Below are 23,848 nucleotides of genomic sequence, written 5' to 3'. Positions count from 1 at the left end.
AGATTTATCTAAACAAAAAAATGAAGGCCTCAGAAAAACATGAGACATCAGGGTGAAACCAGATAGGAGGATGCAGGTGATGCCATTATCTGTGAGCATCCTCTGTCATTAGAGTCAACAGCCAGCTCTTTACACAGTCTTTTAAGCAATACTATCATTAAAGAAATTAGTGACCTGTCTCGAATTCATTCATTAAGGCAGTCTATGAAGAGAATTCACAACTGTTTTCCACTATGTACATTGGGAAAGCAAAGAATGAGCATGCCATCCCATCAGCATCACCTTCTCAAAGCACAGATACCAGAGTAGAAACAAAACTCTAATTTTGAAACTCACAGAATCAAATGCTGCTTGGTGTAAGGATCAGCTGCACATTTGTTTCTGTGCTGCTCAATACTGAAGTGAAATATGAACAAAGAGGAAACATCAGTCCAAATTTCACTTAATGCTTTCTTTGATGTTGACACCCATCAAGCAGAATCTGAAAATTTTACTCAAACATGAACTCTCACAAACATTTTAAATTATTTATCTTTATTTATTCATTTTTGAAGCCTAGAAAAGTTCAAAAGACACTGATTTTGTTAGAAAAGGAAGAAAATAGTTTCTAGGAATAAGAATCCTTTATGAGCAATTTCATTAATTCAAAGGTTGATATTTAAAGAATGGAAACAGAGGAAAGCATTCATCTTCATTTAAACATAAATTCTTTAGAGAAAGAACTGTATTCTGTTACCCATATGTGAATTAGTGCATAAAAAAGGTCATCTTATGCAACAAGGGTAAGGTGGGAGAGGCTTCTAGGTGTTAATGCAATGCAAATCATAATTACTAGAAATATGATGACAAGAAGAATCACTTCAAAGATTTACAACAGTGCAATCTATAAAAGGTCAACATCACAGTGAAATCAGAAATGAGCTGGAGGTCAGTAGTTGTAAATAGCACTTCAATTATAAGCCTTTAGTTAGTATTTCCAAGCAGTAGTACAAATGTAACACTGCACAGATAGTAACTTAACTGATCAAGGCAAAAGAGTTACATTACAACTGAGTAAAATGTAAATACATCAAAATTAAAGTCAGTGTAATGATCTGAAACACAGCAAATGCAGACAACCGAGCACTAGCCAAGGCAGAATCCATCACAGCATCTCAGAAGCTGAAAGCACAATAATGTGGAAATCCTGCAGCAAGTGAGGAGCGTTATTGATTAGACAGTGCACATAAGGAACACAATAATAACTAAAATAAGCTGATGAGTGTCTGGAGGAATACTAGAGGACTGAAATGGAAATGTAGCAAGGAGGCAAAAAACCAGAAAAACTTACAGACAGAAATACAACACCACAGAGCAAACATTCAGCAAAAAGTATAGCTTAAAGTTACAAGCTCAGCAACAAATGCTACTCATGCTAGAACTGAGAATAAAAAAGCTAAAAACATATTCAAGTTAATGCAGCAATTTAAGGTAAAGCAGCAAACTGCAACAAAACTGCCAAATTAAGAATTAACTGAAAGGAATACATAATATTTTCATCTAGTTGTATTTGCAGCAGTATTTCCCTTGAGTATTCTTCACACAATACCCTTTTCCAGAGGAAGTCTAAAAGTGATTTTATTTGTAGGGACTAAGCTCAGAAAAGGATTTCAATGGAATGATAAGGTGCAAGCTTTATGTATGGACATATAAGTAGCTGTGAGGGTTCTCTCATTGCCTTCTAAGCTATTTACCATCTAATGGAACTACAGCTTGAGCATGCAGCAAGTCCTGCTTTGGAAGCATTAATAATATTGCATTACATTTTGTTCTGTTACTCCTGTGCCTCTGTACCCAGGAACTGCACACCCTGTGAATTAAGTGTTTTATGGGGTTTGGCATGAAATGTTCACTGAAAACATATCCAAACACTTTGTAGCCATTATGCAGAACATTTTACTTAAAATATGATCTGGAGCTACCCAACCACTGTCTGCAATACCTTAGTTTCAGTGAAAGCACAGCCCTTACAGGTCAGGACAGAACAGAAACAGAAAAGTTCAGCCCAACCTCTCCCATGCTGAACATGTAGATGATGGCATTTTTCACTTTAGGATTCAGGTACTAGCTGAAATCAGTTTATTCAAAATGTAGTCCTGGAATATGAGAACAAAGTACATCTGCTCCTTTTTAGGGTAAACCCCTTTTCATTCTAGCGTTAGGGCCTTGCCTAGATTACTAGTCTCTATCAAGAGTTAATTATGTCCTTAACATGAATTTCAGAATAGACCAGAGTCTGTATCTGCTTAATCAGGAAAAAGATCTACTGACTTCAGTGAGAAACCTACCTGAAGCAGAGTTTATTTTACATTTGCTTTGAATTGTTTAAATTCATGAGAGGAATGCAAAATAAATTCTAAACCAGAAGACTGCTAAATATAATCTACACAAAAAAATAGGAGATGCAAGTTGGAAAGTTGTTACCAAATTCAAGTCTCAAAAGCAGGAAATTCTGCTGAAGAAGGGTAATATGCAGGATATGCAAGGGAAGCTGCAGCTGAAGGACTTGAGAAAAGAAAAAGCCAAAGGTATGCAATTTACCTTTCGTTTCACAGAACATTTCTTGTGGACCATTTAAGTTAGTACCACTTCGGGAAGTGTGACTTCATAGCTGATTTTGTAGCATTTGTAGTTGTACTTTGAACTAGTTTTAGATTACTATTTTTATCTTTGCCTTGAATGGTTTATGTATATTTCATTACCTGGTTATGATTTGCAATTTGTACTAACACAGTTCTGCTCACCTCTTGTCCACTTCCACCCTCACCTTGGTCCAAATATTTGTGCAATTTTTTGCCCCTCTGCTCCACCCATCTCCTCTCTTCTTTGACCTTACCTACCCTCCTTTCTACCCATTTCTGCCCTTCTGCTATATTTGCTGTCCTTCCCTTTTGCACTGTTTGTTTCTCCTTCTTCCCCATTCACCTCCCCCCATCTTTTCAGCTGTTCTGTCTGCCCAGCTCCATCTGCCTTAGACCTTCTCCATCCTTCCCTGACCTCCTCCATTATTTGTAACCCTGAAAGATAGCCTTGGCCCTGCTGTCTTTAAATGATCATGTCAAGGCAAGAAAGCCAACAGGATAAGGCCAACATACTGGGGCTGTTACTGCAAAAGTTAACTACTATGCACTATCTAGAATATAAACAGAGGCAAGTGGTGCATTGAGAAGCTAAGAAATCTAGCAATTTTCTCTTAGAAACTACTTCAGCATATGTGTGATCTCTGCTTACTCTCCCTAACGTTTCTCAGTGCACAGAAGGAAGATTTTGTCAGAGATACAGCACTCACAATTCTTGGACTGGATTTGAAAATAGAACTGGGGAGGGAGGGAGGGGGGGAGGGAGGGAGGGAGGGAGAGAGGGACCACCTGTAAGTAGTTCTGCAGCATTGGCTGCTGTTACCATTTCCTTTTCCTTTATTGGAAAGCCATGGGCCAATATGCAGCCCCAGTAATTGAACAGGGGATTTTATGTTACTTATCATATGTTAAGATCATATTCACCAAATTCACCAACATCCTCTGCTCTGCCAAGCTTCTATACAGAGTGTGCCATAGAAAACATGACCCAGTGCAGTAAGCCAGCTGTGGAGGTTGTGTCACCAATTTGTAGTCTGGCGTATTCCCAAGAACAAAACCCCTGCACTCACAGTAAGCATTAAACACATACAGAAGCATGAAACTGAACTAGCATGGCAATGAAATCATATTTATCTTCAGCTGAATATTCACACAGTATGAAATATTTCAGAGTGATAAATACAACCCAAACCCTCCCTCTGCCCTGGTTTTTAAGACAGCACTCTGGTAGTATGCAGTGTGCATGGAAAAACTCCTGTGCTGCATCCAGCAACCCAGCTAATGTGGTCAATACACATTGCAAGGGAAAGATAAAACCAGGTGCTCTGTCCTGTGTGCAGTCACCAACCTGGAAAAGCAGGGTGGTACACAAAAATGCTGGCAGTAATGGAACACAGAGGTAACACCCTCCTCCTACCCAGGTGGTGGAGACACTCTGCAGAGGGGGATTAGAGCTGAGATTTTCACCACATGTCCAGATGCAAGTAAGAGCCAGTTGGTTTGGTGTTTCAGTGCTTTTCCCTGTATGGTAAGGAGTTCATGATTTTCTCATGGATATAATCAATACTCAAAGGAAATTAGGTTTATTACTAAATACTGAACTACACCTGTTGGTACATACCAGAAGGCAGACTACTGTCAACTTTTTTCCTAATACAGAACAGACATGTAAAGACTTAACATTCAACTAATTTTATTTAACTAAATAAAAAGAGATAAGGCCAATACTGAAAATCTTTTAATTTCTTCACATAGCATGATGTCATTTAACCTCCATATATTATGATATTTTCAGGCAGGTATTGATTGAGTCTATGTCATCTTTTCAGAATTTTTAATTCCTTAAGGGATTCTTGAATTAAAGACCTCTTTGCTATAGACTGCCTTTGAATTGACTTTTACATTATTACTTAAAACTTGAGAGATTACAGAATCCATGACTAATTCAGAATTATGGCAATAAGGAAATTTCTCCTCTTCTACAAAACTCATCGATAATTTTTCTTTCTTTCCCTTTTTCTCAAAATATAAGGCTTACTGCAACAGAAAAAATCATTATTGATTACAACACTGTAATAGATTAAATAAAAGAGTGGGTGATTGGACATATAACATTATTAGGAAGTATGAGAGTTTATATTATTTTGTTTCCAGTGTGATCACTTTGCCACTTGCAATGTCTCACAGGAAGACACACATAAAAGAAAAGGAGCAATCTTTTCTCATGTGCTGTAAAAAGCCACCTTTTTTCCTGTCCCTTGTGTTGCCTGAGGATTCAGATGATATCAGCTTGATTAACTCACTGATTATTTTAAAGTATTGCTTGTGATCCTAGAGCAGTGTAAGGGATATGGGAAAAAAATGTCATCCTTAACAATGCATAATCCCTGACTTACAGATGCTCTTAAAAGCACTAAATAAAAAGAACAGTTAAAAGGCTGAATTCTGCAACTGCAGTAGCAAGGAATGCCTAGCACAGAATGGCAGAGCCACAGAGGAGGCAAAGGCTCCCAAAGAGCATGTGTGCCTCAGCTGTGTCAGAGCAGGGCTTCCACCAACGGGACCTTGGGTAATCCACAGCCCAAACTGCTGGGAAAGGCTGCAGTGCACTGGCAAGGCTGCAGCCTTACAGCCAGCTCAGCCCTGTCCCACAGCCAGAGCTCTGGGGAGAGGCTGCCTGGAGCTGTTAACGCATTTCCTCCCAAAACATGCAGTAGTTATCCCGAGGCTCTCAGGTGTAGGAGGATTTCAGGAGAACTGGGCATTTCCATCTGAAAGCAGTCTTGAGCCTGGCCATTTCTCAGGCTGGCTGTGGCTGGTGGTCACTTTGCAATTCTGCAGGAGTACTGTGCTGCCCTGATTTCCACCTCTGACATTTCCCTGGCCCTTTCCCCCCCATGTGAAAGGCAGAAGGTCTGGCATAAAACCAATTATGCAGTCTTTGCTTCACCCAGGATTCCCATTCAACTCGTTTTTCCCCTTAGTGCATGCAGTTCAGTGGCATAACAAAGTTTACACAGAAAAACTCTATTTTTTTTTTCATTAATGAAGCTAACGTGACAATTTAACATGAGTTTGGAACAAGCAGCTTGAATTGGCATATTTCAATCATTGAACTGGAGCAATTTGGAAGAGCAAGAATATAAATTAAATGAAAGAAATATTAAATGATACTAAAGGAGGAAATTAAATAGGAGAAACAACTAATTTTGAAAGCTGCAGTGCACAGGCAGTGCTTTTATAACAAACTTAATATTTTTAAAATAATGAACAAAACTTTCAAAAAATAATAATTAGATGTAGAAATCTTTTGTAAAGGAACTCACTCTGAGCAGGGCCAAAACTTCTGTGGAAAGGATTACTTTCAGCCCAAGGCAAAACTCTTTCTTCTCAGTGGCACCAAGTCTTCTCAGTGGTAGACATTCTTAAAAAGACTTATTGCTCACACCCTCCTTGAATTTTCCCAACAAGGTTTCACCCTGGTTCTACAATTCACTTCATAACTTGTTTCTGGATAAAAAAATATGACCTGGGATGGTTGCACCTCTCAGTCTAGTCTTCATTTTGTTCATCCCATTATGAGGGCTGATAGGAACAAAGACTGAAATTCCTGTAAATAGATTCACCCTCCCTGTCTCTGCAGCAAGTCACTGAACAACTTGAAAATGCATTAAAAAAAATCCCCCAAGGGCTAAAACTCCACTACACCAAAAATTCCCATTATTTAGTACAGAAGGGAATGTATTCTGTTCGTGATAACCCATCTACCAGTGAAGTTTTGTTTTTAGGAAATCAAGAAACTTTTAAAGTAAACCAGAATAAAAGAGCATTATTAATCATCAAGCCTGAAAACAAAAATGAAGGAAAGACAAAAACTCTATCTTAAAATGTGATGCTATTTATTATTGAACCTTTTTTTCTTTATTCAGGAGGACATATTCCACTCCAAGTATCAGTTTTTATAACTCTAACCAATGTAGAATAACACTAATTAAAATTTAGGCATGTAAGCATGATCAGAACAAATAATTTAAAGCAGACAGGCTTAGATATAAAGTGTTGGGCAAAAACACATTATTTCTTCTTTTTTTCCTTTTTTCCCTCCTTGAGGTAGATAGCATGTTCTTTTCTGAACTCTGCAAGAATATCATTCTGTATAGCACCAAAGAATGCCATCAGTATAATAACCATGACTCTCTGACAATTAAAGAATAGAACAGGAAGATATTTTTGTAGTTCACCATCTTTTTCAGTATTGGAAAATATTTTGTGCTACATTTACTTTCTTGACCAGCATTGCATAGATTTCATAGGGCAGCAGAGGAAAAGTCTGTTATCCTAATAAATAACACACCCAAAGAACTCTGTAAGAGTATGGCCCACAAAATAAAAATCTCTTTTGCAATTACATTATCAGTTGCAGAAAGCACTGGAAGACTTTTGAATCATATAATGGCTTGGGTTGGAAGGGACCTTTCAAGGTCACCTTGTCAAACCCTGCCTGCAATGAACATCTTCAACTAGATCTGGTTGCTCAAAGCCACATCCAAACTGACCTTCAATGTTCCCAGGGATAGGGCAACCACAGCAACTCTGGGCAATCTGTGCCAGTGTTTCACCAGCCTCATTGTAAACAATTTCCTTAAAAATAGTCTAAATCTACCCTCTTTTAGTTAAAAAACATTACCCATTGTCCTACATAGACCAGTAAGGAAAAGTGGAGCTGCATAGCAGAAAACGCAGAAATCTTGAGTTTGTGCAGCCAACACACTTTTCAGGGAATAGCCTTGTTTTATAAACTAAATCATAATCAGAGAGAGAGCAAATAATCATTTCTTAGCAAGATAAAGATAGGACTTTAATAGCAGCACATGTAACAGGTTAGTTTAATAAATAGGATGGTGCAAAACCATAGAGCACTATATAAGTAATGATCAATGTTTAAAATCAATGCTCTTGCAAATTGAAGCCAATGCAAAGGGGCTAACACCAGGGTAAGGTGATCCGGTTGATATATTTTGGATCTGCTGAAATAAATCCATTTATAGGAGCATTTGCAGGATGACTAAGTTAAAAGAGCACTGCAACAGTCAGGCCTGGCTAAGGGAACGCCTCCTCCTACTGTCAATATTTCAAACTGATAAAGAGCTGACCAAGTGCAATCTGCACCGTGATGAATAAAAGAAAGCTTGGGACCATTAACATTAATGGGACTTGCGTGACTAAATGCTCATATATCGTTCTGAAAATTTACCCGATGGACCAAGAGACCTTTTTTCTCTGCTTATGCTTCCCCTTTTTCCTGCAGACTGTATATGATCAGTTTAAAAATATACTGCAACATAGTATAACCACCTAAAATAACTTCTTATTATTAATATCCCATGAGTCAAAAAAAAACTACAGACCTCACTCTGGCTACCTGGAAAACTTGAGAAAATAAAAATTCCAGCTTTATGCACACAGATAAAATGGGATGATCTAATATCTTCGGGCAGAGTGCCTTATCCTTGGGGCACAATGACAAAGACTCTGGCACCTGCCATCTACAATGCATATTAGAGAATGCTGAATGATCTGGCACTCTATGAAAGCTGGTTGAACTTTTTTTGCAAGACAGAAATGCAGACTAGCAAGTATAGCCCTAAGATTGCACAGATCCAGGATATGACTTGTTTAAATTAAAATATTTTTAATTTGAAACATGGCAATCTATTTTTTCATCATCAGTGTTAAATACCAATCATACAACTAGTGCTGTGCCACAAGCAGGTGACATCTTTCATCCCCACTCCTCCTGAAATCTGCAGAATACCAGGTAGTAAAAGGAGGGCCAAGGAGCACCTATGGGGTTAGGGTTGTTTAGAAGAACATGCTGTTTCATATTGGTATAAATCTATAGCATAACTGGGCAGAATGAAATAGCATTTTGTTCATTTATAGCTATTTAATTTTAAAAAGTTTTTTAAAATAATCTGATATGAGATTTACACCTCTGTGAAACACCAAGTGTGAAGTCATTGCTATACAAGAAATACTTAAAGCTTCCATATTGTCTTTTAGGTTTGCCAGAGTACTTCCAAAGAAGGTGGAGCAGCATAGAGGGACAATGTTGAGTTGGACAAAAAATTCTCCTGATGTGGAGAGAGACCTCTTTCTGGCAGGTTCTCCAGGAAAAAAAAAAAAAAAAGAACCTTATTAGCAGCAAAAAAGATAAGTAAATATCCTTTATGACTTCAAGGTTTATCACAGTACCACAGAATTTAACTTTTTTTTTCCACAGAGGAGAAAAAATCCCCATAATTTTACCCAACATAAAATTAGCTGTCCCACTATTGAGTCATTTTTATTTTTAGTTCTCAGCCACGCTAGCAGACAGGGATTATATTTATTTTAGTACCTATATTTATTTTAGTACATTCTTTTAAAATCAAATGCTCTATTGGAGTATGCTGCTACTAATTTAGAGATAAAAGATTCACACATGATTATCTGTGACTCCACTGTGAACACCTGCAGTCCTAAAACAGGACCATGATACACTTAAGGTAAAATTTTCAAGCCTGCTGATCAGTCCCAATCTTCACTCACCATTTTATTTAGCCTTTGACCAACAGATTGAAGAGAACAGTTGATGTGACTGAACAATGCTGGGATTAACCAACCGTAGTAGTGCCTGCTTGCACCATTAAAACTAGCAGTAATATGAAAAAATATAAAAATATAGAACGCAGATAGAAGAATTTTGAAATTACAAGCAAGGAATGGTTCCTAAAACCAAAACAGGGGAAGTAGGAAAGAATAAAGTGCTTTGTCAGTGCACAAACTAGGAAAAATTATTCAAAAATAACAATTTTACAGGATTTACAGATAATGAAATCACAAAATGCGGTGACTGGAGAGAACATTGCTGTGCTTAATTTTCAGTTCTACTGTATAATCAACTTCTTTGTGAGCAGAGTTCAAAACACCAATTTCCAGCTGTTTCAGCAGAGGCTGGCAGAGGCTGCAGCTTGCAAGAGCCTGCCTCCTCCCACCTGTGACCAGCAAGGAGAGCAGGCCACTGCTTCTCAGGAATGCACCTGGGCACAACTCTCACCTTCATGAGCTCAAGCAAGAACAAGTTGAAGTTTTTTAGTTTACACATCAAAAATAAAAAATGGGGGGGAAAAGGGGGAAAAAAAGAAAAATGGAGAATGCAGCAGTTTTATTTACCCTCTCTGCCACAAGCATATCATCCCATTTGCTCTGCTCACTACATGGACTCTCCATAGAATATTAGGTCAAAAGTGAGGTCCCAATATTAATCTTCATGGCCATCCATGGAAGTGGTTCAAGATATCTCAAGAGTGCCCTTTTCATTATGTTGGTGACCTCTCTGAGCAACTGCTGTTAGTTTCAAGGCTCACCAGAGCAAGACTGAACTGTCTCTGCAAGAAGGACAGAGGCCCTGGAACTCGTTAGAGGAGCAGATCAAAAATTATCACAAATTTCACATATTTCTGAAGATAGTTTGAACCTAGACCTAGTCAGGCTTTCCCAAGCCATATATTAAAGCAAAAGAGAGGATACAAAAAAAAAAGTAAACCCATCTAGAGAAGAATGTTAAGCAAGAGTAAAAAAGAAGGGAGTAGATGAGGAATGAAGAAAAAAAAAAAGATAAAAAGTTAGCTGTGTATGTTTTGGAAGATACTCAGGTACCACTTGCAAACTATGATTAAGGTACAATATCTCAATTATTTTTTACCTAATACATTGACATGAATATTGGTTAAAAAAATTTGTTAAATGTGCATATTGCTTTCCAAAACAAGAAAAGCAAGAATTTCTTCTGTTTGTGGATGGAAAACAATCTTTCAAAAAGATTGTTTTCCATCCACAAACAGAAGTTTGTGACTCTGAACTCACAGTGTAAGACAGAACTAAATAAACAACCAATCAACTAAATCTTCCTCCTGGAAATGTTCAATAGGGGTAGAAAATTTAAAAAAAAACCTTAAATTCCAGACTTTTCCAAGTAAAACTATTCCAAAATGACTATCAACTTGATATTTAAAAATTTAAAAAACCCTCAGGTTGCTGACCTAAACTTAGTTATAACTTGAAAAAATTGCATGGGTTGTATAAAACAAGCTATTTCAAATTTCTGAGGAAGATTTTTGAAGTCAAATCTTTTGGATTTCCAGATTTTTTTTTAACTTTGGATGCAATATTTTTATCGAATTCTAAATTCAGCATATTTTAAAACCCAGTAACTGTAGTAATATCTAATATAGTTAAGGCGAGTCTAGATAGCAATAGTTAGTGATTACCAGATCAAAGGCCTTACTTAAATCAATAAAGATAGCTCCTGTACATTGATTACCATCCAACACTATAAAAATATAATTGCTTACCTTGAGAGGAGCAGTGCAAATGAAATGAAAAGGTCATAATAGGTCAATAATTATTTAAATTAAACTTACATCTTCCTTCATCTGATGGGCCAACTCTAGCATGCACCGAAATGGTGGTGATTTACCAGTTTAAATAGACATATTAACATGTCAGCAAAGGGCTTAGCAGTAATTGGGTCAGCAATTTTAAGCAGTCAAGGTTCCAGGTTGTCAGCTTCTCCATTTATGCTCCCAATTAATCTTAAGGTATTATAGATCTTAAGTCAGTAAGCACAGATCTAACTACTTTAGATCAAATCTCATTTTGGGTATATACAGAGGTATTTTATAGTTACTTTTTGTGATTGTTCTACAACAAATATCAGTATATAATTCTCTAGAATAGCTTTTAATTAAAAAAAAAAAAAAGCCATGCAACAATTTGCCATCAAGACTGTGAATTCTCCAGTAATTTATTTTATGACACTTCTGTCACTATATTAAAGAGTCCTTAGATCAGAACAGTACTACTTGGCAGGTTTTGTTTTCATTCAATTGGTTATGCTAAAAGTTGCTTTCTGGATTCTCAGTAATTATAATGCACAATAACTTTGATGTTGCTCTGTCAATATAATTGTTGATGGACAATTCTGGGTTTTTTAATTTGTTTCTAAAAGTAAGAAAAAGGAATCTTTTCTAACCATATTTTCTTCATACCAACTACTTTTTCACAATTACTTGGAAGAATTAATTTACATCACTTTTGTAATTTAAAAAAAAAGGTTGTAGGATTTTTATTCCTTCTTTCTGTGGATTAGACATATGAATTTTTTAGAGAGTGGGTAACCCAAAGCAAAAAAAAAAAAAGTAGAAGTCTAAATTCATCAATGTCAGGAAACTGCTCTTTGCAGGATGCTTATCCAGAGGATCTAGAGGATGACGATAAAATTCTCAAAGAAAAATTTTGTTTGCATGGAGACTTTGCATCTTAGAAATTTAGGGGCTAAAAAGAGTCTTCCATGAAATTCATCCTGGACACCAAATCCTGATGGTTCACTAAACAGTAGAAAGGATGGGAAAGAGTCTTTTGCTTGTCTTCTTAATTTCCTGCCACTTTGTAACAGGCAATATATTAAAAAAAAAACAAAACAAAAAAAAAAACCCAAAAAAAAAACCAAAAAAAAAGGAAGAGAACATTTTGAAGAACACAGAAGGAAGACAATCAAGGAGATTACAGTGGTAAAATCAGGAGGGAAAAATAAAGAGTGGGAGAGGGAGAAGCAAGAAACAAATCATGGTTAGTGCAAAAACCATGGGGAAATAATTGAAAAGCAAAAGAAATCAAAAAAAGGGAGGGAAGGGTAAACAGAAACAGAGGAGAGCCTGTAACCACTAATAAGACCTCTCCTTTTAAATCCAATGGCAATACCTGTTGTAGTAAACACAATGCCTTTGAAAAGTATTCACACTATCCTTCACATACAGATATGCATCCAGTGCAGCAATGACCCTAACAGTCCAGATCAGAGATTTTACAAATATAAAAGATTTCTTCCCAGTGACATCTGTATTTATCAGCAATGTTCCAAATGATGGATATGTGTAGGACTCTCCTATCACACTGGAATCTTTTCAATTTCTATTCAGAATAACTATTTAGGCCACATTACATAGATAAAAGTAAACACTTCAAAATTAGGTAATGCAAAACCAAAACTGTCTACAAGAAATTAATGCATACCAAAATAGAGGATGAGTAACGATATAGTCTACAATTATACAAACACACATTTCCCATAAGATATCTGCCTCAAGGATTTTATGATGTTCAGTAACTAAAACAGAATTCATGTAGCAAATAAGGATTTTGTGCACAGAAGCCTGTCTTTTTTATGTAGTGCTCTGTGGATGTTTAATGAAAGAGGAAGGGGAGTATGAAAAGTGAATGGACAGTGTCACAGACAGCACCGTACAATGTCACTCTGGAGAAATCTGTCCCCACCTCTGCCATGAAGCTCTTATGCAATGTGAGGTAAACCACTTAAGTCAAACTTTTCACAGTTATTCACTTGTTATGCACTCTTCATTTTCTTGAGTGCTTGCATTCAAACACCCCATGGAGATCTGTAGAAGTGTTAAGTGCTCCTAATTGAAAAGGGGTTGATGAAAACACTACTTAAAACATATGAACTAATCTGTATACTCAGGTCCTACATATGTAAAACTCAAAAATAGCATTAATTCCTCTTTTTTTTCTTTTTTTTTTACACTAAGTCCCTATTCATAAAACAAAACTGGTACTGTAACTGTTGTAAAAATGTATATCAATGATTACAAAGTACTCTGGTACTCCAGTGAAAATAGCACAGGAAAAAAATTAAATCTGCATACACGTAAGAATAGACATGTACAGTAAAACACACAGAAAGCCATATACAGAACAGAAAAAGGATTTTCAAAAGGCAATAGCTGATCCACACCATACATATAGAACCTACGGAAAGACAGTTTCTAATCAACTGGTTATATGCCATCATAACATACAAATATAGCACAGCTGAATGAAGTTCATGCCACTTATTTAACTCAATTTCTTAAGCTCTAGGTGCTTAATTTTGCAAACTAATTTTTCCCATATGTACTAATGCAGACAGCTTTTTTTTTCCTCCAAATTACCACAGTCTAATCCTGAATGATAGTTTTGCCATAATGGAATTATTCAGTCTATGATCTGATTGATTTTAGACCTTAAATACTGAATCTTAACACACGTAAATTTTTAATCCTTTAATTTCTCTATTCTGCCAGTAATTGATAAGGACAGTCATACTTAGACAAGGTCTTAATTTAATCGCCCTGAAAATCAATTAGAAGGTGAAAAGCTTCCTTATATTATTATTATGAAAATTTCCTGATCAAATTCACAATGCAATCATAATCAATGCATGACACCTCACACACTTTAGTCAATATATAATTCAGTAGTTACATCTTCAGCCTTTAAAAACAATATGGGAAAGAATTTGTATGTCAAAAGCAGAAATAATTTAAAGGCACAGTAATAGTCAGACACAATGTCTGAAGTCATTGGACTAAATAACCCATTATAGAAATAATCTAAATAAGGGCCAGGCATGTACCAGAAAGCATTAATTTCACTTCAAGTATCTCTCCAGCTAATACAATTACCATTGTCTCATTCCTGCAACCTTGTTGAAGGAACTTTCCATAGAATCACAAGGAAAATTTTGGCCTGCTGTTAAGTAGAAGAGGTGAATTAGTAAAAAGCAATGGTAAAACATTTTCTTCACCCTCATCTTCACCAGCACAAAATCAACGTTGATGCCAACTTAGGCTCACCATCAGTAAAGTGACAATTTGCATGTAAACTGTTACAGGAGCTTGGTCTTTACAGATTGATGGACCTGATAATATCCACTTGAGGGTGTTCCAAGAGCTTGTTGACATGGCTGTGAGGTCAGTCTCCACAATCTTTCAGAATCTGTGGAGATCAAGGGGAATCCCAGAAGACTGGAGGAAGGCTAATGTCACTCCTATCTATGAGAAGGGCTTAAAGGGTGATGCCGGAAATTACAGGCCCATTACTCTTACTTTAGTCCCTGGCAAAGTTATGGAATGAACCTTCCTGGGAGCTGCCACAATTCAAATTAAGCCCAATTGGGAAAAGTCAGCATGGACTCACCAAGGGCAAACTGTGCATGACCAACCTGACTGCAGTCTACGACAAAGTAACTTCCTCAGTGGATGTGGCACAAGCAGTGGACCTGCTCAATTTCACCACGGCTTTCTATACAGGTTTTCTAGATATCATTCCTATAGGCTTTGCCACTGCCTACTCCTAGAGAACCTGACGTGTGATGGTCTGGACAAGTGGTCAGTGGGGTGAGTGGGGACTGGCTGTCAGGCAGCACCCAGAGGTGGTAAATAGCTCCTTTTCAAACTGGCAACCTGTCACAACAGGGGTCACTCAGAGACCAATACCGAGCCTAAAGCTGTTCAGCATCTTCATAAGTGATCTGGATGACAGATCAAGTGTACCTTGATGAGATGTGATGATGACACCAAACTGAACTGGACACTTTAGAAGGGAGAGCCACCTTGCAGTAAGGCATAGATAGACTCAAAGAATGGGCTAACAAGAACCTTATAAAGTTCAGTGAAGACAAATACAACATCTTGCACCTGGGAAAACATAAACCAAGAATGTAGCACAGGCTGGCATCTACCCAGCTGGGGAACATTTCTGTGGAAAAGGATCTGGACATCTTGGGGACAAGCAGCTCAATATGAGTGGAGAGTGTGCTGCTGTGGCAAACAAAGCCAACAGGATGCTGGATTGCATCTACAAGGACATCTCCAGCAGAGATAAAGACGACATTATTCCCCTCAACTCAGTGCTTGTCAGGTCACACCCGGAACACCGTGTTCAGTTTCAGTCCCTGCTGTGTGAAAAAGATGTGGACAGGCTGGACAGAGACCAGAGAAGGGTGACAAAGATAATCAAAGGATTAGGTAGCCTGTCAAATAAGGAAATACTGAGAAAACTGAACCTTGAGAAAAGAAGGATCAAGAGAGACCTTATCACCTTGTTCCAGTATTTAAAGAGCGGCTACAAGGAAAATGGAGAGTCCCTTTTTACAAAGAGTCTTTTACCTGGAAAAGACAAGGAGTAATGGGTACAAGTTGCTCCTGGGGAGAATCCAACTGGACACGAGATGAACAATTTCACAATGAGCCAGCCATTTGAATAATGTTTCCAACAAGTGGTGGGTTTCCTAGCTCTGAACACTTAAGATTCAGCTGGAATCTAGGCCATCAGCTTCAGCTGATGCTTCCAGATTCAGCTAAAAGCTAGGTCATCTTGTCTAGATTATGCTTTTGCCAAGAAAGGTTGGGCTGGGCCAAATTGTATTTTTCTTTTTGGCTATTATTTCTCATTAAATCCTTTTTTGAAAAATTACTTTGGGTTATAAGTTTGTTATACCAGCACATGAGAATCTCACAAAAATCTTAAAAAGTACTGAAGTACTAGTATGGAACACCCACAATTGTTCTAGCAAACAAAAACTGTTAGAAATAGTTACTTTTCTTTCACATATCTCTGCATCATCAGGTATTTGAGTTTGAGAATTTCCAGAAGCATTCATACATTCACTCCAAAAGGTGACAATCCATTGAACTACTCTTTTCTATGTTCAAACCTGCTACAAATTCTTTCTTTGATCTGTACAATTTGCTTTAACTGAAATGAAATCAGTCTCCATTTAACACAGAGTACATGGATCTCTAGCATGCTAAGCTTTCAAGAGAGTCTTTATACCTTCCACTCTCTCCTTTATTTTTTAAATTAAATAAACATCATGCCTTTGTGCAGTTTCTATCTTATAGCTGTTTCATTTTGTTTGCTGTTTTCAGCAACTTCCATTTCCACAAATCTCCCTTAACGAGTCCCTCCATTTTGCACCCTTTCTTAGTGGTGCACAAGCACAAAAGGAATCCCAGAAGATGTCATGCCTGAAGCAAAACAGCACTTCCATAACTGTTTCTTCTGCTCATTCTTAGGTTTGACACTTGCAGAGAGAATGCCTACCACATTACAAAAGCAGTGAATCACGTTTGCACAAAATTAGCAAAAGTCCAACTAGAGTTGTGACAAAAGGGAAGAACTGCTCTTTTAAAAAGTACAGTCATCTTGTGTGTTCATGACAATCAACAGATCCAATTCTGTAACTGGTTTTTGCACAGACAGGTAAAACCATGATCTAGTCTATGAAAGGGTCTTTCCACTGGCAGGTTGATGTAATAATGGGAAAGCTCCTGCTTTTACAACTTCCCTGGTACAACTCTACTGTGTTCTCTAAAAGTTACCATGCACAAGGAGAAAAAACCGGTTTTAACCATGCAGTGTAGAATGCACAACACTGGCAAAAATCTACTTTATCACTAAAGGCACAAAAATGCAGAAAAAACCCCAACATACTGCCCTTGTAAGCCCAAAGTTCATGCTGCATAGTTGATCTGTTACAGTACAAGAGGTAAATATGAAAAATAATACACAAGGTGAGATTCTTTTTTCTTCTTCTTTTCTGTGGTGGCTACAAATGAAAAAAAAGAAAAAGGAAGTGAAAGCAGCGACTTCATACCTACAGAAAGTATGTCTGTGCCTAAAAAACCAGTTCATCTCAGTGAAAATATTACCCCTGTAACACTGGCAAGGTCAGCATCAGCTTGGCTTATTTGTTGCCTAAGTCCCTGTTGTGCATGTTCAAAAATGTTTTAAGTTGTTTTGTTCATAAAGCAGCAGAGTTCACTTTGTTGTGCCAGATCACTCCTTTTTCTCTATATGCAGCTCCTCTCTCCCTCCCTATCTTTAGGCTTCTTGGGATTCAAAAGGAAGAAAGGAAGGAATGTGTTTTTCAAGATGAAACTCTGAATTCATTTTAAGTACTAAGATAAAATTCTACCTAAAATCTTTGTGCAAACAGTTCTCAGGCAGAAAAAAGGATGGTTCCCTTTCTTACTGAAGCCAGCCACTTGACGGTGATATAGAAGATCTTTATCTTTCTTCCAAAGATGAAGATGCGGGTTCAAATCATTCTTTTGTGAAGACAAGAGGAGAAAATATAAGAAGCTGGCATAAAAATTAAAAGCATTTCTAAGGACAAGTCCTGTGGCAACAACCTAGACGGAAAGGACACAACAAAATGTGAGTTCTCCAAGAGCTTTTTAGTGTATGATTTAATATAAAACTCTGAAAAATGATTGGCAATATTAAAGGTTCCCTGACAAAGAGTATGTTCTTCAAGTCCGCAAAACAAAGGTGCGCTTTTTCTTTCTCTCAGAGTATTCAAAAGAGTGGAGTAAGAATTTCTTTTGCAACAGTTTCTCCCTCAGAAAATCTTGTTTACTTTCTTCAGTTCAATGTAATGAAATAAAAAGGCTGATTCTTCAAAAGCTAAGAAAGGAAAAAATGCCAGCAGAGTGACAAAAAATACATAAAGCCAAACTAAGCAAAAAGGTCGGGTTTCTCTCCTCTTTCTTTCTCTCCATTACTTTGGTATAAGACTGAAGCAAACAAATTTAACTGCATTTGCTATAAAGTTTTGTCTATAGATTAGGGAATCCTTGCCATCAATCTGGAGAAATAGATGGACCACAGGAGGACTATAAAAGTGAGTAAAAAAACTGGCTAAACAGCAGGACTCAAAGGTTTGTGACAAGTGGCACAAAGCCCGGTGGGCAGCATTTACAAGAAACTGGGACCAATTCTGTTTAACATTTCTATTCATTAAAATGGATCCCAGGTGATGGGATGAAGTGTGCTGTCAAAAAGTTTGGAGGCAATTAAAAAAATAAAATTAAGGGCTGCAGTGGATACACTGCAACACAGAGAAACCTTAGCAGGCTGGAGAAATGGGCTGGCAGAAACCTTGTGAAATCCAGCAGAGGCAAATGCAAGTCTTACAGTGTGGTTTTGGGTACGCTGGCATTAAAATAAAAAGTAATAAATAAATAATTTTTTAAAAATAAAGAAAAAAAAATTAAAATACAATAAAATAAAATAGAAAAAAAAAACCCCACAAAAATATAAAAGGCACCATGACAATCAGGAGGCCAAATGACATTGAACAAGAGGCTAAGAGAATAGGGTTTGTTTAGTCTTAAGCATGGAAGAATGGAGGCAATTACTGCCTTCTTCAATTACCTCCCCAAAGGATATAAAGAAGATGAAGCCACACTTTTCTGGACCTCTGCAGTGACAGAATAAGAGGCAATGGACATGAGATCATATGCAGAACATTTTGCATAGATATAAGGGAGAAAAATAAAACAAAAGACAGGTCAAACTGGAAACTGGAATAATATTTGGAAACTTAGTTACATATGGAGAAAAGAAGCAGACAAAGCCCAAAACAGGTCTAGCTGGACTCAATATGAGCAGGAAGACTAGATTATTTCTCTTCAACACTCTATTACCTTATTCTGAATTAGTGATTAAAATTAATTTCTAATGATCTCAAATCATTAGTTGTATAAAGAAATGCTAGAAAATACCTAAAGAAGAAAAATAAAATAGAAGCAAAATTTTTTCAACTCATACAACCTTCCCTCTACAAAGGAAATTGTCAATCAGGAAAAAAAAGGCATCTCTTTCCTACTAAAAGTTATTTGGTGAAATGAACATCTTTCCCAGTTTCACTGGGTTAGTCTGACTTTATAATAGGATATGTGTTTGGAAAACATTCTCAGAGGTCACAGAAACAATCCACTTACTCCAAAGCAGAATCAATTTTAGCCAGGTTATTCCTGACAAATGTTCATCCAACTGTTCTTTAAAATCTGCAGTGTCAGGCTTTCATTTCTTTCTCACAACAATGAATTCTTTTGCTCAGCTAGCTTGAATCTTTTAGAAAAAAAAGACAATCTACCTTGCTGTATTTTAAGCTTATTATGAGTGTATTGCTGCTTTACTCACAGTAAACACAAAAAAGTTCATTCTCTTCTTTTAAACTACACATTTTTATATATTTTAACACTGTTATCATGTCTCCTTTTAGTCTTCATTATTCTAAACTACACCATTTTCTTTGGCCTCCCCTCTTACATTGTTTTAGAATGTCTAATCCTGTTCATTTTCTTGGTATTCAGTCATAATGCATCCCCTTAAGTTCTGTTGGGATGCTGGGAAAGGTCTGTTTATTTGGCTCCACAAACTAATGAAAATATCTGCCCCGTTGACTAAGAATCAAACGTTTGCTCAAGATCCCGTGGAGTGGAATTTGTTTTACATTACTGCAAAGAGAGTTCCCTGTGATGAAGAGCTATGGGGAGATCCAACACTGAATGGTCACAGCCACTCTCAGCTCCTCTGCTCAGAACAAATGTAAACGCTGCTTGTGCAGTGTTCCATGGCAAACTCATTAAGAAACATCGTTACTGGAAAGATCCTCCACTCTGAGAAATGTCTGTGTATCCGAGCCAGAATCTGGCAGTAAAAACACTAGCACAGATATCAATATTTTTTTAAATACACATTTTTAAGACCACTTTACAACACTAAAAACGTCATTGTAAAAAAAAGTTCTCCTTGTAATGCTTAATATATTAACATCTTACCTCATTCAGTTTTTTCTAATTATTAAAGAGCTGAACAGGCATCATGTAGAGGTTAGCAAAGATTACATAGTCCAGGCAAGACATACTTCTTTTTTTTAAGTGCATCCTAATTCAGGAAACTTGGAATCAAAGCAAGGCCAAACACAAAACTTTCTTCAGAGTACACTGCATTTTGATCAATATTATATGAATAATTTTGTTTTAAAACAAGTAGCCTCCAAGAGGAATGACATTTGAACTCCAAGCTTGCTACTTCTATACCCTGTATAAAATAGATATTACTTCTCTTGATGACAAGAGAACCAGAAAGGCAAACACAGCAGTGGTACTACAGCATTCTTACTCCAGACTCACAGCCACAGCACACAAGCTGGACCAATAAAAGCAAACCACACAAAAGAACTAATTTGTAAAACCTCCTAGCCAATTCTAGAGGTCCTTTTAAGTATAAAGTCCCGCATTAAGTAGAATCTGAACTTCAGCTCCCCATTAGTTAAATCATACCACTTGGTTGTCCTCATGAAGATATGGAGATAAACACCTAAATACTTCAATTTTCAGAGTGATGGGAGATGTATAAGTTCCTTCACTAAAACAAGAACACTTAGATACAACAAATGCTGTTGTATCTAAGAACTTCAAGGAATGCAAATAACTACTAAAAATCAAGTCTGCATCATTTGGGAAATGACATTATACATGGCTAAAACACTTCACATTTTGAACAGCTATAAAGTTGCATGTAGACAATATGAGCAGAAAAAGTCTTTTTACTTGATTTCCTCTCATCTAATGTGTACTCAGAACACACCTTCCTGCGCAGCTGGAGGCTTTGTTACAGACAGGACACTGCTTAGCATAGCCAGTGTTTATTGAATAACTTTTATTTTTTTAAAGATGATTTTGGAAAATTTCCCAGAAAATACATCTGCCCCTAATACTTGCACCATGGACGGTAAGACCAGCCAGGAAGGTAGTGAGGACAACTGCATTTATTAGCAATGAATAAACTGATCAATCTTTTTCTGGATTAACAGTGGGAGATCCCAGATGCACCAAGAAGTATCTGTCTGCTGACTGACACGTACAAGCTGGCACACTTTTGTGTCAAAAATGTACACAGCTGCATGCACACTAAAGCTGTTCCATCCATAAAGCACAATTGCCAGCTGCTTGTCTTCAGAAATGGGTCATAAGAGAGGGTCTCAACAACAAAACAACTGCAGAGTGCAGTTAAAGAATATTTTTCATCCCCTTAAGTGTCTGTCTTTCTAAACTCTCCTGGATTTGCCATCATTTTCCCCTCCATCATGTTTTGGAAGAAGGACAGATGACCTACTAAGAAAAACCCAGATATATATTTCTTAAAGTCTTTATTGAGTTACCAAACCTGAACTACACATTTTTAGGTACCAAGCGTAGACTGATTTAATCTGATTGTCAGTCATTACTAGCAGATGTCTGGACAAATTGCTTAGTGTGTTTTAGTTCCAGGTTGTTTCCAAACACCCTGACTAATAGCTGGTAGAAGAGAACATAATCCAAAGCTACGATGAATTATATTTATCCATACAGCATTATCAGCCATCACCTGCCAATATGAAGGGAGCTTTATTTTAAGATCTTCTAACCTGCCTGTCCAAACTCTCTCAAATCATCTTGGCCATCACAATAAACTTTACTCGAGGCATCAGTCTCAGCTTATGGAGTAGAACTAAACCCCAGAGTGAATCAAAACTTGGGTAGACTGGTGTTGGGCTTGCTTGGTTAAAAATAGTCACAACTGACAACAAAAGACATATCAAAGGGGTCAAACAACACATCAAAAGGTTTTTTTCTAAATATACAGTAAAGGGTGCAAACTGAAGTGAGGAAAACATTGGGCAATTTAGATGAGGAAAGGAGTTCAACAGCTGTTCCTACAGATTCCCACATAGAGACAGGTTGTGCCAGTCAACACAGTGTCAATATTTAACAAACACATTATCACTTTTTATTATTATTCATCAGTCAAGTAAGCGCCTAGCTAAAAAAAAAAAAAGTGAAGGCATCTTCAACTTTTTTTTTAAGTCAGATTCACCAAGTGATCATAGAGAAGCAAAAAGCTGATTTCTGTTTTAGACAAAACTTGAAATTGCACATACACATTTGCAAGTACCAAGTGCTCGAATATTCTTGCCAGAATTATACCCATGGTGAAGACAAGGAGTGTCTTCTTTGAAGAAACAGCTGAGTGCTCTTCAAAGCTCCAGCATTCTTTTTTGTGCCAAGAGTGCTGCATAGTTTTTGCAGCCTTTCTCTCGCTGAACAAACAAGTACCATGTTAAGTTGTGTCACTGGTGCGGCCCCAGCATCATCAGTGTGCTAGCTAATTCTTGCTCTTACAGTCACCCAGATTCCTTTTGGATTTCCCCTTCCTGCTGTCATTCTCATGGCCTGAGATAAATATATGTGCACACATGTCTTTCATACTTTTTTTTTTAAATCTTCAACTCTGTTATTTCTTCTTTTAAACACTCATAGTTCATGCAGGCAAATGCAAGATTTCACTTACAGACTGCTACAACATCTCAAATGTGCTGTCAGGTTAATTTCTGAAAAAAAACATACTGTCTGCATCTTTGCTTTACCCCAGAATTCAAGATATCAGCAAATGGTGAGAATACAGAAATAGGTCATAGGTCTGCTTCAATCTGAAAATCTCATTTTTCTAAAGTAAAATAACTAATCAAGAAAAAAGAGAGAATACTCAAAGGCCCAGAAACAGTGGAATTCTGTGAGAGTAGCAGGCTTTTCTCTTTCCTTAACAAAACAAACAGGATCGCAACACAAATGCTCTGAAACTGGAAGAGAGAGCTTTTTGAGCGCTTATGCAGCCCCAGGAGCCCTCAAAAATGTACTAAACAAAACACATCTTAGCACTCACAGCAAATTAATTAGAAACTTTTTATCCCAGAATAATAAATAAAATCTTATATTTACAATGCAAAGCCAAGTCAAATATGCAGCAGCATCACTGTCATGTACATCTCTCTGTCCAAACATGAAGTAATAAAAATCCCACATGTCCAGTGATTTCCACAGCCTTTTTAAGTGAGAATCAAAATAGCCCATCATTAATTATTACATTATTTTAATAAATTAGAACTTACCTACTTTAACATTTAAGCTTTACAGAACATGATACTAAATGGTAAAATGAATGCCGAGTTCAATTAGTACATTTTAAAGTAATTTAAACCCATTTACCTGTAAAGTAGGTATTGGTGGGGAGAGTGGAACTCGCAAATCTGTAATACCCATTTCCTGGGAAACGGATCCCTTTTGTTACTTCTATATTCATTGCAGCTAAAGATGAATCCATCCTTTCCACCTGGTAGATGGGAGAAGGCCCATTAAGCTCTTCAGGTTCATCCCAAATTATCTTTACTGTTGTGCTGTTTATGCCTTCAACACGAGGGGCACTAAGTTTTCTTGGAGCTGTGGACAAAAAAAAGTTATCTAGGTATCACTGTCCATAACACTTGGGGAATTATTTTTTGCACATAACAATTTTTACAAAACATCCTGTTTAATTTCTGATCTTAAGAATAAACACAGATATCCAAAGAAGCTTAATTAGGAGAGGGAAAAAACCCTCAAAAAACATTCTTAATCTTTATGAGACACTTTCAGTTGCACAAGAAATACTTTATTTATTCAGGCCTTAGACATATG

General features: G+C 37.0%; 1 protein-coding gene across 1 annotated transcript in view; it reads right to left on the bottom strand.

Moving 5' to 3' along the window:
• The window catches only part of USH2A (usherin), a 373,967-nt gene that overhangs the window by 252,707 nt on the left and 97,412 nt on the right, over nt 1-23,848 (bottom strand). Inside the window, exon 20 of the mRNA XM_054280520.1 lies at nt 23,381-23,611. Coding sequence (XP_054136495.1) covers nt 23,381-23,611 — 231 coding nt within the window. The remainder of the gene's footprint in view (nt 1-23,380; nt 23,612-23,848) is intronic.

Source organism: Melozone crissalis, unplaced genomic scaffold, assembly GCF_028551555.1.
Source record: "Melozone crissalis strain CALT ecotype California unplaced genomic scaffold, PUWL_Pcris_2 ptg000027l_1, whole genome shotgun sequence".
Lineage (NCBI taxonomy): Eukaryota > Metazoa > Chordata > Aves > Passeriformes > Passerellidae > Melozone > Melozone crissalis.
The sequence above is the reverse complement of the archived record's forward strand: the minus strand, read 5'-3'. Positions and strand labels throughout refer to the sequence as shown.